Source organism: Gastrolobium bilobum, unplaced genomic scaffold (assembly GCF_033153095.1).
Source record: "Gastrolobium bilobum isolate Gb01-03AN ecotype WA unplaced genomic scaffold, APGP_CSIRO_Gbil_v1 utg35897, whole genome shotgun sequence".
Taxonomy (NCBI): Eukaryota; Viridiplantae; Streptophyta; class Magnoliopsida; order Fabales; family Fabaceae; genus Gastrolobium; species Gastrolobium bilobum.
The window spans coordinates 99311-115166 of record NW_026895456.1 but is presented as its reverse complement, the minus strand read 5'-3'; the positions used below and the strand labels follow the sequence as shown (position 1 = coordinate 115166).

The window sequence follows — 15856 nt, the reverse complement described above, 5'->3', positions numbered from 1 at the left end:
TATTTCTTATAACCAAATTGTAATTGTTGATTTTCATTAATCTAGCGGTTGTAGTTTATTAAAAATTAATAATTAATTAATAAATATGACCCAATAAATTACAATCGTTAGATTGACGAAAATCAACAATTAAAATTTGGTAGTAAGAAAAAGAGGTAATAATTATAATCTCTCACTTTTATATATTTAAATTTAAATAATAAATAAAACTAAAATAGGATAGAATACGAAAAAGGAAAAGACTACTATACCTAACCTAGATAACTTAGCCGTGGCCGTACAATGATGAGGAGAGAAAAAGAACAATGACATTAAATAACATAGTGAGTTTCTTAACAAACACAAGTTATTGTCTTGTCTCGTATATCGTATGATTCTCATCTCGTAGGTATTATCTCATTTCGTAGTCATCAATTCAATTCATCATCATGGGAAAGAACGTAGCGCAACGCATCGTTTGTTATACGGCATACCTTAACCTCACCCACCGCAACACCCAAAAAACCAAAACCCAAAGCACACTCATATAAGCACCCCCCAAAAGGTTGAAACTTGGGGAGAGAAACATTGAAAAGCTATCATTTTTCTTCTCTTCATCAATTGAATTGCCTCACTTGTATCTTATCTGCTTCTTGATTTTCCTTTTTTGGTGGTTATTAGGATAAGGGTCCTCAAGATTATTCAATCACCTTCACCCAAGTTGATTCTTGAGTCTTTACTAAGTCTCATAGAAAGAGGAATAATTTCCCTTCTATCCCTCTCTTTCTCTGTGTGTTCTGTGACCCAGTTGATTCTCTTCTTCATCTTTTCTCAAAGTAAAGGCAAAGAGGGAAAGATGGAAATGATGCCATACCAACTTTCCCGGTTACCTTACCAAGATTCCCTCAAAGTTCTGGAGGCTGATATACAGCATGCCAATGCTTTGTGAGTTTAATTTTTTCTCATACCCTTTATTTTCTCTCATCAATTTATCAACTTTCCTTTTTTGACATGTTTTGGGTACTATGAAAAAGATGGGTTAACACATAATTGTTGATTATTTGCCTTTAATTGTTTTCTAGTAGATTGATTTTATGAGATGAAAATAATCAACTTATATACATGTTCGTTGAATTTGTTACTCATAATAGGAATTTGGTTATCAGTTTGATTGTGATTTTTTTTTTTTTTTTTTTTTTTTTTTGTATTTTACTTTTTTGGTTTCTCCCCCACTGAATTTGAATTATGGGTTTGTGCCTTCTAGGGCTGCTGCAATTCCCAGAACCAAGGGTGGGACTCTTCTTCAAATGAAATTGGTTTACAATCATTTGGCTCCTTTCTTTATATTATTTCTACAATGGATGGATTGTTCTTGTGCAGGCTTTCTGCATAGGTATCTCAACCTCTTTCACGTACTTATATACAAGGTGAGTTCATGGATGGAGTTCATCCATTTCTTTGTTAGCATTTGATGCAAAAGATATTTGGTATTGTGTTGTTCCTTTTCTGTTTGACTGTTTTGGACAGGTTTACCAATACTTATAATTGATTCATGTTTTTATTTTGCTGTTGTTGGTTTTCCTATTTCACCAAAGGTACAAAATGATGGTAGATCAAACTTGTCTAGTCATGGAAGGAAGGCAACCATAGGGGACTTCTATGGTGCGTGAACAATTTACTTGGAAAAAGTACCTTTTTATTTATTTCCTTACACAAAAAAGTGTAATCATTTATGGCTACCATGACTGATTATTCCTCACTTTGTGTTTATGTCATCAAAAAATTGAACTTTTAGCCGTTATATTGCCATCTCTTCAGCGGCTTCATGGTAGCTTTGAGAAGTTGGAGAATTCTGAAGAAGGGCACTCAAAAAGCATAATAGAAGGTTCAAGCTATGGCAAGAAAGTTATTGAAGGTGATGGGAAACTAACCAATGTCGATTTTCAAAGAGAAGATGAATGTGGGATTTGCTTAGAGCCTTGTACCAAAATGGTTTTGCCTAATTGCTGTCATGCCATGTGTATCAAATGCTACCGCAAGTGGTAATCACTAATCAAATCACATTGTTTATTATCCTATGTTGTCAATTTGCAAATTTATATGCCAATGGTTTATCACTTTTAACACTTTTCTGTTGGACTTTTTTCAACCTGTAGGAACAGAAAGTCAGAGTCTTGTCCTTTTTGCCGTGGTAGTTTGAGGAGAGTAAATTCGGAGGATCTATGGGTACTAACTTGTAATGAAGATGTTGTTGATACTGAAACAGTTTCTAAGGAGGATTTGTTGCGTTTTTACCTTTATATCAACAAGCTGCCTAAAGATCACCCAGATGCACTTTTCCTAATGTATTATGAATACCTTATTTAATTTTTTACCAAGTAAGAACAAAAAAAAAAATGTACAGATAGTAAAGTCCAGACCTGCAAATGTGAATAGAGTCTGGTTAAAACAGAGAAAATACTATGGTCATTTCATCACAGTTCTGGCAAGTGGTGAGAGTAATTCTGGATTTTTAGCCCAGAAAAATCCACTCTTCTTATTCCTGTGATATATGTCCATTGTAGACATTGCTCTTCCAATTAACTTGGAATTCCTTGTTTGAGTTCTAGTAGCTAGCTAAAGTTTTCTAAGAAGCTAATGAAGATATAAATAAGGATCCATAATTCTTATTCTACTTGTGTTACACTTTGAAACAAAGTGATGTTGAGAATATGAATCCGTGTGATTGTGTTGTATGTTGGAAATGTTAACGTGTGCATAACCATTTGAGGTAAATTTTATTATTGGTGCGAAGGAATATGAATTTTTTTTAGAGTAAATACTCTTTTTAGTCTTTGGCAATATTTACGGAGTCCTTTTCAGTCCCTAGCAATAAAAAATGGACAAATTGGTTCCTAAAATAACAAAAAAGAGGCTATGTTCATCCTTCCGTTAACTCTCACTTAACGACCCAACTAACGGTGCACAACTGGCACGTTAGTTTGCTGACGCGACTTGGATGTGGGACACCGTGGAAGACGAGACAACGACGTTTTGGTCCCTGTCAAAACCACGAGGGCTATTTTGGTCCCTGTCAAAATGCACGAGGACGTTTTTAGTCCCTGACAAAAAGCACAGGGCCCTTATTGGTCCCTAACCAGAGAAAAATAGGCACATGACTTCATTGCTTTTCTATGCAGTTCAATTTTGCAAAACAGAAGTGCATTACATCAGAAACAGGAGTGCAATCCATTTGTTCATCACAAAGTAATTAAACTAAATTTCATCACAAAGTAAAACACTCCTTCTTGGCATTTTATTTCAATGAAGTTTGTGTTTCTAACTGAAGTTTCGACCTTATTAACGATTATTCGTTTCTTTTTCAATGCTAATTAAGTTTCTCACTTTGTTAAAAGGAATTCTTGGATCTTGCAAACAACTTTTACGATCCCTAGAATACTATGAACTGCTTTAATTCTCTTAGTCTGTATAAGACATAGCGTTACACGATTTACGAATAATATCTTCAGTAGTGTAGCATTATATTTATACTATTTATTTTTCTATAAAAGATAATTGCATGATTATTGATATTTAAATAAAGAGAAAAATCAAAGAAAAAATCAGGTAAATGATTGTTGATAATTGCAATGCATGACAGTTGACTGGACTGTAGCATTTGGTAGTTCTCAGCCACATGAAGGCAACTTGAGAGGAAGCAGCCCACCTCCATCAAATCCACAACAGGCAAATGAGCTGTTGAGTAATGAAACAATGAATGCAGCAACCAGTGGCACATGAAGCAGATTATTGGCCTTCATGAGCACACCTGATTTTAGGCCACCAAAGCCTGCCTCAAGAAAATGACATGCTGCTGTATATGACCTGAGAGTAGTGCATGAGCCAACTGAGAAGGGATTATATTATGTGACTGACTTTTTTTGAAATAAAATGCCAAGAAGGAGTATTTTACTTTGTGATGAAATTTAGTTTAATTACTTTGTGATGAACAAATGGATTGCACTCCTGTTTCTGATGTAATGTACTTTTGTTTTGCAAAATTGGACTGCATAGAAAAACAATGAAGGATGAACGTCGTCGTCTCGTCTTCCACGGTGTCCCACATCCAAGACGCGTCAGCAAACTAACGTGCCAGCTGTGCACCGTTAGTTGGGCCGTTAGGTGGGAGTTAACAGAAGGATGAACGTAGTCTCTTTTTTGTAATTTTAGAGACCAGTTTGTCCCTTTTTTATTGTTAGAGACTGAAAATGACTTCGTGTATATTGCCAGGGACTAAAAAAGATATTTACTTTTTTTTTTTATATATTTTAAATATTATTTGTTAGATAGCATCACGGGTTGACTCTTTGAAAGTTTGAATCAAGATTTATATATTGCTGTTTTTAAAATCATTTTCACCTACCCAATTTTGTTCCTACTCGTGCCATGCCATCCTCGTGTGATTGAATGAGCATTTGTAAATTCTTCAGATGGTTTTAGTTTTAAAAAATTAATTTTGTTTAACAGAGGATATGAAGTGAAATAGTTTATATATAAAAACCTTTATTTTAAACATAAATTTATAGTATTATTTTATAATTTCTTTTTGTTTACAATCTCTTATAATTAAATTTTAATCGTTGATTTTCGTAAATTTAATGATTAAAAATTTTAATCGTTGATTTTCATCAATTTAATGATTATAATTTATTTGGTTATATTTATTAATTAATTATTAATTTTTAATAAATTATAACTATTAGATTGGTATAAATAACATTCCTCTTATTTTGTTTTATTTAGTATGAAAATTTTAACTCAAATATAAAAGTTATATGCTTTTTTACTTTTATGATTAAACATGCGTTTACGAACAAATTTAAAAATAACTAGCACTCGAGCGCTCAAGAAAACGCATGCTCGTACACAAGTGCATGCCAAAATTAGAACAAACACACATTTTCCCAACTTCATGGATCACTAGTTTAACAAGTTGAATTAAATATGTATAAAAAATGTAATAAATATAATAATAAAAATAATATAAAAATATAGTGGTGTGGCTTAGTGGTTAATATTGAACATATTTTTGTTAAGTTAAAGTCCTAGGAATGTAATGTTGGTAAAATAATTTATAACAATTTTTAAGAATCGATTTGATTGCATGGCTGATTTAATAACTAGATTATACGGGTTGGTTTGGTCCAATTTTAATAATATTGATTAAAGCTCAAATTTTTCAGCTATTAAGTTTGATATATTTGAGAAAGAAACTAAGGTACATTAGTTTTTAGAAGAAAAAAAATTAAATTAAAATTAAATTTATTTTTTAAAACAGTTAACTTTATTTTTATATTTTAAAAAAATCATACAAGTCATTTTAAATTTTAAAATTTAAACTTAATTTTTATAAATTTATTATAAATATTTGCTATAATTTTATTTTTCTATGTCTACTTTTAAAATTTAACTTTAATTAACTAATATATTTTTAAATTTATATCTTACGTAAATTTAAAAAGATCTGTCCATTATGAGAAATACTAACTAGATGTAAATGATCATTAAAAAAAAGAAAGAATTATAAACAGTAGCTTCAATGCAATATTAATAAGGAGATTTTACATTATCTAAGGGTAATACGTATTATTATGGAAATTCCTGATTACCTGGTCTGATTCATTAAATCATATTTATACGAATTAAGTGTCAGACAAGGCAACCCAATCCATTGTAAGCACAGTAATGACAAGACCATTTAACAAAAGGGCTTTATTAATTTAATATGTTGTAGGTGAATAGTTCTCTTTTTGTTTTTGTAATTAATAATTCTCTTTTATTATAGAAACAATCATAGATGAGATTCACTCATTTATAAAAAAATAAAAAATTAAACTATACAAAAATCAATAAATATGTAAAAAAGAGATATTATCTTATGTTGCATAAAAATAATATTCTCCGTAGCAAAAACGCAAAAAAGGTGGGAAATAAAGTGGGCTCTTTGACCAATCGGGGTTTTTTGTGATTTTAATTTATCAATTTAGTATTTGGATCAAGGTATTTATGAATGGAGTCATTTAGTGATGTGAGGGGGACCCAGCGTCACTGAGTGCCGCTACCAACCCCGCGCCACTCATACTTTTTTATTTTATTTTTTACTTTTTCTTATTGAGTGCCGCCCCCCTCCCCGGGCACTCACAGAATTGTGTCAAGTGGCACAATCTGGTTACTCCTATTACCGTGAAACTTCGGAAAGCCATAACTTTTGACTCGAGTATCCAAATCAGATGATTTTTTTTTATTTCACATAACTTTTCGAGATCTACGCAATGACATCTCACTTAACATATTTTATCTCTCACAAATATAATTCAAATCTGTAAAAAAGTGTAATTAGTGTTGCAAATTTGAACTATATTAATGAAAGGTAAAATATATCAAATGAGATGTCATTGGGTAGATCTCGAAAAGTTATGTGAAATCAAAAAAAAAAATTATCTGATTTGAATACCCGAGTCAAAAGTTATGACTTTCTGAAATTTCACGGTAATAGGAGTAACCAGATTGTGTCACTTGGCACAATTCTGTAAGTGCCTCAGAGGAGGAGGGCGGCACTCAATAAAAAAAAAAAAAGTTGTGAGTGACGCGAGAAGTTGATAGCGGCACTCAGTGACTCTGAGTTCGCTTCGCGTAACTAAATAACCCCTCATTCGTAAATATCTTGAACCTTATACCAAATTGGTAAATCAAAGGAATAAAAACCCTAGGGTAAAAGAGCCAAATAAAGTGTGTTGCAATCAATGGTAAGACTTAGAAGAGCAAACGCAGCCACGTTTGGCCAACAAATTCAAACGAAGTTACGTCTTACGGTCTTACCTCTTCCAAACGGTGTCGTTTGCAGTATGAAAACAGCGAAATGGTCAACGACGAGTCTTGCAAAGCGTTGCCGTTTACCATGTAGCAGTTTCAGGATCTGCAGTGCCATCATGTCTAACCATAATAACGCCGTCCTTAAAAAATAAAAAAAAAATAAAAAACTCTCAGTTTTTTATTTTTTATTTTTCTTACAATCTTAATTTCCTCGTCTTAACAGGTACGCTTTTTTTTTTTTTTTTTTTTTTTTCAGTTTGCTTGGCACTCACTCTGCTATATCAGATTTTCGAAGCTAATTTTATTTTAGGGTTTCGGTTTTTTCCTTCTTTTTTCAATAAATTTTCGGGTTCGTTTGTTTGATTTTAGATTTAATTGATTTGTTGAGATTTGATTTTGAATTCAATTGATTTTAATACTTTCTAGGTTATTATTCTTGTTTTGTAAGTTTTTTTTAAAAAAATTGAATTTGCAGATCCGAATCGGTAGTTGGATGTTGAGGAATTGAAATGTCTGAGAATCATGTAGCAGAGCAGCTTCCGAAAGCGGATTCGGATTCGAATTCGGGTCCTCATATGGGGCACGACCATGTAATCCAACCAAATGGGATCACCGAATCTACTACTGATACTTATCAAGATCAGGTACCTACCAGTTACCAATTATTAATTACCTGAGCCATGAAAATTGGGGCAATGCCAAGTTTTGATTTTTGATCAATGCGAGCGAGTGAAGCAGGTTGAGCGTGTTGATCTCACAGATGGAGTTTTGGTGGACGCTGAAGATGGAAAATCTACAGAGGATACTGCCAGAGATGACATGTTTGTTGATTGCCCTGATGAGCTAACAACATTTGATGGTAGGCAAAAGGAAGAAGAAGCAACTGTTGCCGGAAATGAAGATGAAAAGTTGGAGGAAAATGAAGTTCTGCATCAACAACAGAGTCAATTTGTTGAACTGGGAAATGGGGTTGGAGATGATTACCCCACAGGCCAGCTGGAAGTGGAACAGCTGCGCCATACGCTGGAGAAGGCTGTTGCTGAGAAAGAAAGTGTTTTGCATGAATACCAGGTTTGTGGTTTATGATTAAGAATAGTTTTAGCTTGCACAGATTAAATTTATCATCAATCACTGATCTTTTTTTATTTTTTTGGGTGTTGCAGGAAGAAAGAGAAACTGTTGTCCAAGGAGTGATTGATCTTCATCGTCGGCTAAAGGCTCTGACTTGTCAACAGTCATTGCCAAATGAAGCTGAAGTTGGAGTTAGGGAAGTGACTGATGTTGCATTGAGGGAGATGATTCAAGAATGTTTGGAGTTTGTGAAAACTGCTTCAGAAGAACGACCAAACAGTGAAGCCATTATAAGTGATCTTCGCAGACTTCTATCTGTGAAGGACCGTGAGATAGAGGATCTTAATGCAAAGGTTTCCCAGTTAAGGGTATCCAATGAGAGTTTGCAAGTTTCTTCAGAAACTCAGCTTGAAAAGGATCGTAATATTGAGACTGTGATAGATAAGACGATATCCTCTCTTGCAACAGTTGTAAATCAAGAGCAAGTATTGGATAATTCTATGAATGGGAAAATAGTTTATATTGAGGAAGGCACTGAGCTTTTAATTGCAAAGTATAATCAGATGCTTCTTGAAATTCATCAACTTGGACAATCTTTCTCTGAGGTTGGCTTGGATACCAGAGAGCAGGAATATGGGAACATACTTGTTGATGCTCGTGGTGGGTTACTGGATCTCAAAAGAAAGGAAGCAGAGTTGGCCAAAAAACTGGCTGGGTTAGAAGACGAAAATCGGAAACTGGTTGAAGAGCTTGACAAGGAAAAAGTGATGATAGGGACATTAAATACTGAACTTGAAAATATGAAAATAGAACTTGAGCAGGAAAAGGTTAAATGTGCTAATACCAAAGAAAAGCTAAGTATGGCTGTGACAAAAGGAAAGGCATTGGTACAGCAGCGAGATTCACTGAAGATGTCTCTGGCTGATAAATCCAGTGAGCTTGAGAAATGTTTAATTGAATTACAGGAGAAGTCAGTTGCATTAGAAGCTGCTGAACTTGCTAAGGAGGAGTTGGCCCGTAGTGAAAATATGGTTGCATCCCTGCAGAATTCTTTACTACAAAATAATACGATTTTTGATCGAGTAAAAGAAATCTTGTCCCATGCCGAACCTGATCAGCCTGAAATGTTTGATATGCCAGAGAGACTAAGATGGCTTGTGGATGACAGAATTGCACTTAAGGGTGCCTTCCTGGAGTTATGCAAATTGAAGGATGCTCTATCTCTAGTGGACCTACCAGAACCTGTTTCATCATCTGATTTTGAATCACAAATGAATTGGCTTAGGGATTCTTTTCATAGGGCCCGGGATGATATGTATATTCTACAGGAAGAAATTTCTACAATCAAGGAAGCATCCCGTAACAATATTGATCTCTTGAGTATTTCACTTTTGCTGGAATTACAGGAAAAAGATTACCTTCAGTCAGAATTAACCGATTTGAGGTTCAAATATGAAGAACTTCTTGGGAAGAACCATCATATTTCTTTGGAGAAGGATCAGATAGTAAAAATGTTAGTCGATCTCTCTGGCCTAAACTTGGAAAATGAGGGGATTGATCAATTCTCTTCCAGCACCTCTATGATCATCGATTTATGCTTTCAAAATATAAAAGGACAGAGTGGTCCCTTCTCTACAGCATCTCATATTGATGCTGAGTTGTTTGAAAGGATTCAAAGTCTCTTGTATGTTAGGGATCAGGGATTAAAGCTTTATGAGGATATGCTGGAAGAAGATATGCTAATTAGATCAGATGTAAACAAGCTGTCAAATGAGTTGAAAGTGGCATCTGAGGAAATTGTAGCACTGAAAGAAGAAAGGAGTTCTCTGCTGAAAGATCTCGAACAATCAGAGGAGAAGTGTGCCATGCTTAGGGATAAGTTATCCATGGCAGTTAAGAAAGGAAAGGGGTTGGTTCAAGATAGGGACAACCTAAAAGGTATTCTAAATGAAAAGAACACAGAGATTGAGCAGTTGAAGGTTGATTTGCAGAAGCAAGAATCTGCAGTTTCTGAATACAGGGACCAGATAAATATTTTGTCCAGTGATGTGGAAAGCATCCCGAAGTTGGAGGCTGATCTTCTGGAAATGAAAAGGGAAAGGAATCAGTTTGAACAGTTCTTGTTGGAGAGCAATACCATGTTACAGAGAGTGATAGAGTGTATTGATGGTATTATTCTTCCAGTTGATCTAGATTTTGGGGAACCTATGGAAAAGGTGAAGTGGCTTGTTGGTTATGTCAGTGAATGCCAAGATGCTAAGGTACAAGTAGAGCAAGAATTGCAGCTAGTAAAGGAGCAGGCCAGTATACTAGAAACTAAATTAGCAGAAGCCCAAGCGACTGTAAACTCCCTTGAACAAGGATTATCTTCTTCAGAGGACAGTCTTACTCAAATTGTTGAAGAAAAGAGAGAGTTAGAACATGAGAAAACAAAAGTTGAGGAAGAGTTACAGAAAGTTAAGGAAAAAAATGCTGAAGTTTGTAGTACTACTAAGTCACTTGAAGAGGCCTTATCACAGGCAGGAAAAGATATTTTTGATCTTTCCAATAAGAAAGAGCAGGCTGAAGTTGGTAGAGTTGCTGCAGAGACAGAGTTAGAGAGAGTTAAAGAGGAAACAGCCAGGCAGACAAGCAAATTAGCAGAGGCCAGCACGTCCATAAAGGATCTAGAAGATAAACTATCTCTGGCTGAGAGTAATGTCAATTTATTGACTGAAAAGTATAATGCCGATCAAGTTGTCAAGACTGATATGGAAAATGATTTGAAGAAGCTGCAAGATGAAGCTGAGAATCATGCTGGCAAATTGGTAGGTGCCTCTGCAACGATTAAATCACTGGAAGATGCACTATTGAAGGCGCAAGATGATATTTCTGCCCTAGAAGATGCAAACAAAATTGCTAAGCAGGAGATATCTTCACTTGGTTTGAAGTTAAATTCATGCATGGAAGAATTAGCTGGAAAGAGTGGCAGCTTAGAGAGCAGGTCCCTAGAGCTCATTGGACTCCTTAATGATCTTCAGGTGCATATGAAAGACAAAACTCTATTTCCCAAAATAAAACAATGCTTTGAGAGGAAATGTGAGACCCTGAAGAATATGGATCTCATTCTGAACAAAATAAGATACCACATTGCCATGAATTCTAAAGATTCTGATGGGCACCTTATGATGGAGGTAATATTGTTATAGTCCTCTTTTGGTCTTTATTATTTCCTCATGCTCTGTGAATTCAATACTGATTTAACGTGCGTATATATGCCACCCAAGTCTTCTGAGCACTATGAGATATGTATCCATATATAATTGAAGAAGTTCATGGTGATTGATGCATAATGCTTTGAAACGTGTACCCATTAGAAAATGCACGTGGCTTTTGAGATTAGATATGTGTTGTTTCGTCTAAGCTTTTGGTTCTGTTAAATCATTTTGTATATCTTTCTCTCTCTATTGGTGTATTTGTTAATATGGCTCTGTCTATTTTTTTAATTGTATCTCTCTCTCTCTCTCTCTCTCTCTCTCTCTCTATCTATCTATCTATCTATCTATCTATATATATACACACACACACACACACACATATTGTCTACTTTGTTAATATGCTATTTTTTTCCAGGAAGATCCACTTGTGAGAAAAGCATTCTTGGATGACCTTGAAAATTTTGAAGTTGAACTGGACAGCAGAGAGATTAATGGCACTGATATTGACACCATAATCTCATCATTTGGAAAGATTGTGAAAGGATTTCAGCTGAGAAACAAACACATTGCAGATAAGTTTGATGAATTTTCTTATTCTATTGATGAGTTTATTTCTCCTCTCCATGAAAAAATACTGGAAACAGAGACCTACATAATGACTATTTTTGAACAAATGGACAATATGAAAGAAAAAGCAAATACCATGGAGAAGTTGAAAGAAGAAAAGGAAAATATTATTACCATTTTAGAGAACGATATCAGTGTATTGCTGTCTGCATGTACTGATGCTACCAGTGAACTTCAGATTGAAGTTGACAAGAATATTGGGCAGCCAGGCTCATTTTCTGAGGTCGAAAAGTTAAATATTGAAGCAGATTCACAAGCAGAGCATCATAAGAACAGCAAATATGCAGATGCCGCGCAAAAGTTGATAAATGCTTCTAGAAAAGCTCAAACTTTGATTAGGCAGTTCGAACATAGAAGTGAGCAGGTAGCTGCTACAATTGAAGATTTGCAAAATAAATTGAGAGAAACAACTGTTGCTTTTGAATTGGTTACCGATGAAAGAGACTTAAATAAAAACAGAGTTTTGCAACTGGAGTCTGATAGTCAATTACTGCGAAGTGATTTCAGTGAGCTTAGGGATAGGTTAGAGGGTTATCATGCCCTAGAAGAAAAATTAAAAGAAAAAGAGGCAGAAATTTCATCGATGAACAGTGCTTTGTTCGCAAAAGAAGAAGGTAAAAAAAGTTGAAATCTTTCTTGACTTAAACATATTGCATTTGATTTAACTTGTATATTTTGATATACTTGTTTATGATTTGATTTCCTTTTTCCATTGGCAGAAAGCTCCCTCCTTTCAGCATCTCAGGTGAGAAATCTCTTTGACAAGATAGATAGGATCCAAATCCCCATTGTAGAGTCTGAAGAAGTTGATATGGAGCCGCATACTTCAGCCCCTTCGAAGAAGCTCTTTTACATTATTGATAGTGTTTCTAGGTTGCATCATCATATAAACACTTTGTCTCGTGATAAAGAAGAGCTGCAATCAATCCTTGAAACTAAGGCTCTTGAAATTAAGGATCTGAAAGAGGAAGTCAAACAACTCAATAGAAACTGTGAAGACTCAAAAATGGGCAAGAATGAATTGTTGGAGCTCACCTTTGCTTTAGAAAAAATTATGGATATTTTGGGAGCCAGTGATTGGGTTGTAGATAGAAAATCTAAAGGTATGAAGGAATTGATGCCAGCATTGGAAAAGCATATCATGGCCATTCTTTCAGAATCTGAAAACTCAAAATCTATGGCCCAGGAACTTGGTATTAATTTAGTTGGAAGTCAGAAGGTTATAGATGAATTAACGACCAAGGTTAAATTACTTGAACATTCACTTCAAGATAGGACTTCTGAGCCAGATATTGTCCAGGAAAGGAGCATATTTGAAGCACCCTCATTACCTGCTGGGTCTGAGATAACTGAAGTTGAAGAGGTGGTAAATTTTAATATAGTTTTCTATGCTTGAATTCCTTACATGATGCAATATTAGTGCTGGGTCTGCAGGACCAATTAAGTTAAAAAATTTAATCAATGATTCGTATACTTCAAAAAATTAATTAATTCAGGTAATCCTTTTTCTGGCATAACACAGATGGTTTCAGGTGATTTTGATAGTTGACACTTGTCTCTGTCTTGTGAGATACAATAAAATAGATATATCTTCTAGTGCTTTATCTTTTTCTTGAACTCAATGCTGATGACCTATGAGTTTGTTATGAGGGATTGTTTTTCCTTTACGCATGATGGAATTATATTTGTTTTCTGATTGATCATCTCTTGTCTTATCACGGGTTCTGATACCGTTTAAAGCAATCAATTTAACCCAAAAGCTTAAACGGTTAGGTGAAGGCCACATTAATGGTTTGATATAACATTTCGCTAACATATTCTCAAAGTTGAAATGCTTTTCCTCTAGCTACCAAAAGTAAATATTGAAGTGATTAAGCGAAGTTAGTTCATATATAAAGAGTTTGCTTCTTTACACAGGGATCACTTGGCAAGAAACCAATAGCTCCTGTCCCATCAGCTGCTCACGTGCGAAATATGCGAAAAGGATCTTCTGACCATCTCGCACTTGATATTAATGTGGAGTCTGATCCTTTAATTAACAGTGCAGATACTGATGAGGATAAAGGTAATTATGAGTTTCTCATTAGTGTGAATTGCTTTATTGAAAACTTGAAGACTTAATTCTCGATTTCTTTGCAGGTCATGTATTCAAGTCTCTGAACACTTCTGGATTTGTACCGAAACAAGGAAAGCTCATTGCAGATCGTATTGATGGAATCTGGTAAATTGCTATTTTCTGTATATTTATTTACCAATGGACAATGGTAAAGGAGTATTGGAAATTGCCTGTTTCAGCATTTTAACGTGTAAGCAATAATAAAAAATTTGCACGCTAAAATAGATGGCCATAGATGTTGAAATGTTGAAAGCACAAGAACTGAAATCCTTAAGAGGATATTTTGCGTAGGATCTCAACCAACGCAATGCTGTGTTGAGTGGTAGGACCTAGAAGATGCTTAAGATTCATTGTTGGGGACAGCCTTAAATGAAACTTGTGCCAGACTGTGAAAATGATGCAGGGCTGGTGGTTTCATTCTATGGGAAAATTTAAATGCTGCATAAATAATTTAGAGTTATTCCGGGAACAAATGATCTTACTCTTAGTAACATATCACCTTACTCCTAATAGCATTTTCCTTGGAATAAATGGATTGAAGGTTTCAGCACTGAATAATGGTGCTTGTTTAATATATATCAGGATAAAACTGCTAAAAACCTTTAGCATATGAAAGGTCTCTAAATGTATTCTGTGGCATTGTAGCATCCATTTTTTATTAAAATCACTTAATGAAAATTTAGTAATTCCTTCTATATTATATTAATGTTAATAGTTTCCTTTAATTCAATTTTAATAGTTTAAATGACAGTATTTTCAAACTTTGCAACTTCAACTTTTTATATTTGGGGAAGGATCCGATTACAAATTTTTTTTATAAATAACACTAAGTATGACCGGTCATACACTCTTGATTGAAGTATGACTGGTCAGACATAGTGTAGTCTGTGAGAGTTTGTAAACAAAAAGTTTGTAAATATAACCTTTTCTTTTATATTTTATCATTAAAATTCAACACTAAAGTTCGGGTTTAATTTCTCTGTGCAGGGTATCTGGTGGTCGGATTCTCATGAGTCGTCCCAGAGCCAGGTTAGGACTCATTGGTTATTTGTTCATCATGCATATATGGCTACTTGGAACTATCTTGTAGAAAAAACTGTGATCAAAGCTACATGGAATGCTCAGCACTGAATGTCCTGCATCTGCAAATTGTATTATAGATATAAAATTGTCCCTTTTTATTCAAGTCTCTCTTTTTGCTCCTTAATGAAGCCTAACCTGTTTTTCTCTTGTCTCATCAAATCCCTTATTGATTTCTCTGCAATCACATTTTAGGGATTCAGAGATTCTAGTCTTCAATATTTGGGCTTATTTTTTTGACAGCCTTCATTTTTTTCTAAATGAAGTCCCTCCTCCATTGTATTGGCCTGCATTTGTTTCAATATTAAGGATTGTGGTAGGTAGAAAATAGGGAGATGAATTTTTTCACTAGTTAGTATAATAAAAATGTATAATGATTTTAAGTGTGACTCTTTTCTATCTCATGCATTGATAACAGTTAAAGATAAAATATCTTTGTTTAGCTAATGCAGCAAAATATTGGATTAGCAGCACTGTTCTCTCCTTTTGAAAGGAAAACTCAAATTTGTGTTTTCCTTCTTAGATCTAAGGTTTGTTTGAATAGGCTTCTGTTAAAAAAAAAAATATTTTTTTTAGAAGGAATTTTTTTTTTTTTTAAAAGTTGAAGTTATTTACGTTAAAATAAATAAATACATTTTTATATAAAAAAGATATGTAAAAATATTTTTTCACAGCCTTTGGATGAAAAACACTTATAAGCTTAATAATATCATAATTAAATTTATATTATAATTTTAAATTTAGTTGAATCTTAACATTACTTAATTAGAGAATCTTTTTAAAAAAAATTATTTAATTATTTTGTTCAACGTTAATGACTAAAAAAATTTGAAAAGATGAATAATAGATTATAATAAAAATTTATATTCATTAATGACCAATCATTAACATTATAATAAATTTTTAAAAAAAATTAAAGAAAAAGTGTACGACC

At 34.0% G+C, this 15856-nt stretch overlaps 2 protein-coding genes across 5 annotated transcripts; both read left to right on the top strand.

The window, feature by feature from the left end:
- The first annotated feature begins 509 nt into the window (after positions 1-509).
- LOC133312791 (E3 ubiquitin-protein ligase AIRP2-like) lies at positions 510-2759 on the top strand. Its single transcript, XM_061514064.1, has 5 exons — positions 510-924; positions 1244-1406; positions 1575-1641; positions 1775-2021; positions 2136-2759. Exons 1-5 carry the CDS (start codon positions 836-838, stop codon positions 2344-2346), a joined length of 777 nt encoding a protein of 258 aa, XP_061370048.1. The 5' UTR covers positions 510-835; the 3' UTR covers positions 2347-2759.
- Positions 2760-6956: 4197 nt separating this feature from the next.
- On the top strand, positions 6957-15268 carry LOC133312736 (trans-Golgi network-localized SYP41-interacting protein 1). 4 transcript variants are annotated; one of them, XM_061514009.1, is made up of 10 exons: positions 6957-7054; positions 7307-7475; positions 7570-7902; positions 8020-8021; positions 8210-11075; positions 11515-12340; positions 12446-13089; positions 13644-13791; positions 13866-13947; positions 14830-15268. In XM_061514009.1, exons 2-10 carry the CDS (start codon positions 7341-7343, stop codon positions 14930-14932), a joined length of 5139 nt encoding a protein of 1712 aa, XP_061369993.1. In that variant the 5' UTR covers positions 6957-7054; positions 7307-7340; the 3' UTR covers positions 14933-15268. The 4 variants fall into 4 exon arrangements, with proteins under 4 accessions (XP_061369993.1, XP_061369987.1, XP_061369969.1 ...); XM_061514003.1 differs by having other exon boundaries at positions 7995-11075; XM_061513985.1 differs by having other exon boundaries at positions 7567-7902; positions 7995-11075.
- The last annotated feature ends 588 nt before the right edge of the window (positions 15269-15856 follow it).

Bases quoted from the DNA above. Each gene is read 5' to 3' on its own strand.
- LOC133312791 (XM_061514064.1), top strand. From the start codon at position 836: ATGGAAATGATGCCATACCAACTTTCCCGGTTACCTTACCAAGATTCC. The intron at 925-1,243 runs GTGAGTTTAATT...TGTGCCTTCTAG, and splicing joins ATACAGCATGCCAATGCTTT to GGCTGCTGCAATTCCCAGAA. The intron at 1,642-1,774 runs GTGCGTGAACAA...TTGAACTTTTAG, and splicing joins AACCATAGGGGACTTCTATG to CCGTTATATTGCCATCTCTT.
- LOC133312736 (XM_061513985.1), top strand. From the start codon at position 7,341: ATGTCTGAGAATCATGTAGCAGAGCAGCTTCCGAAAGCGGATTCGGAT. The intron at 11,076-11,514 runs GTAATATTGTTA...ATTTTTTTCCAG, and splicing joins ATGGGCACCTTATGATGGAG to GAAGATCCACTTGTGAGAAA. The intron at 12,341-12,445 runs GTAAAAAAAGTT...TTCCATTGGCAG, and splicing joins TTTGTTCGCAAAAGAAGAAG to AAAGCTCCCTCCTTTCAGCA.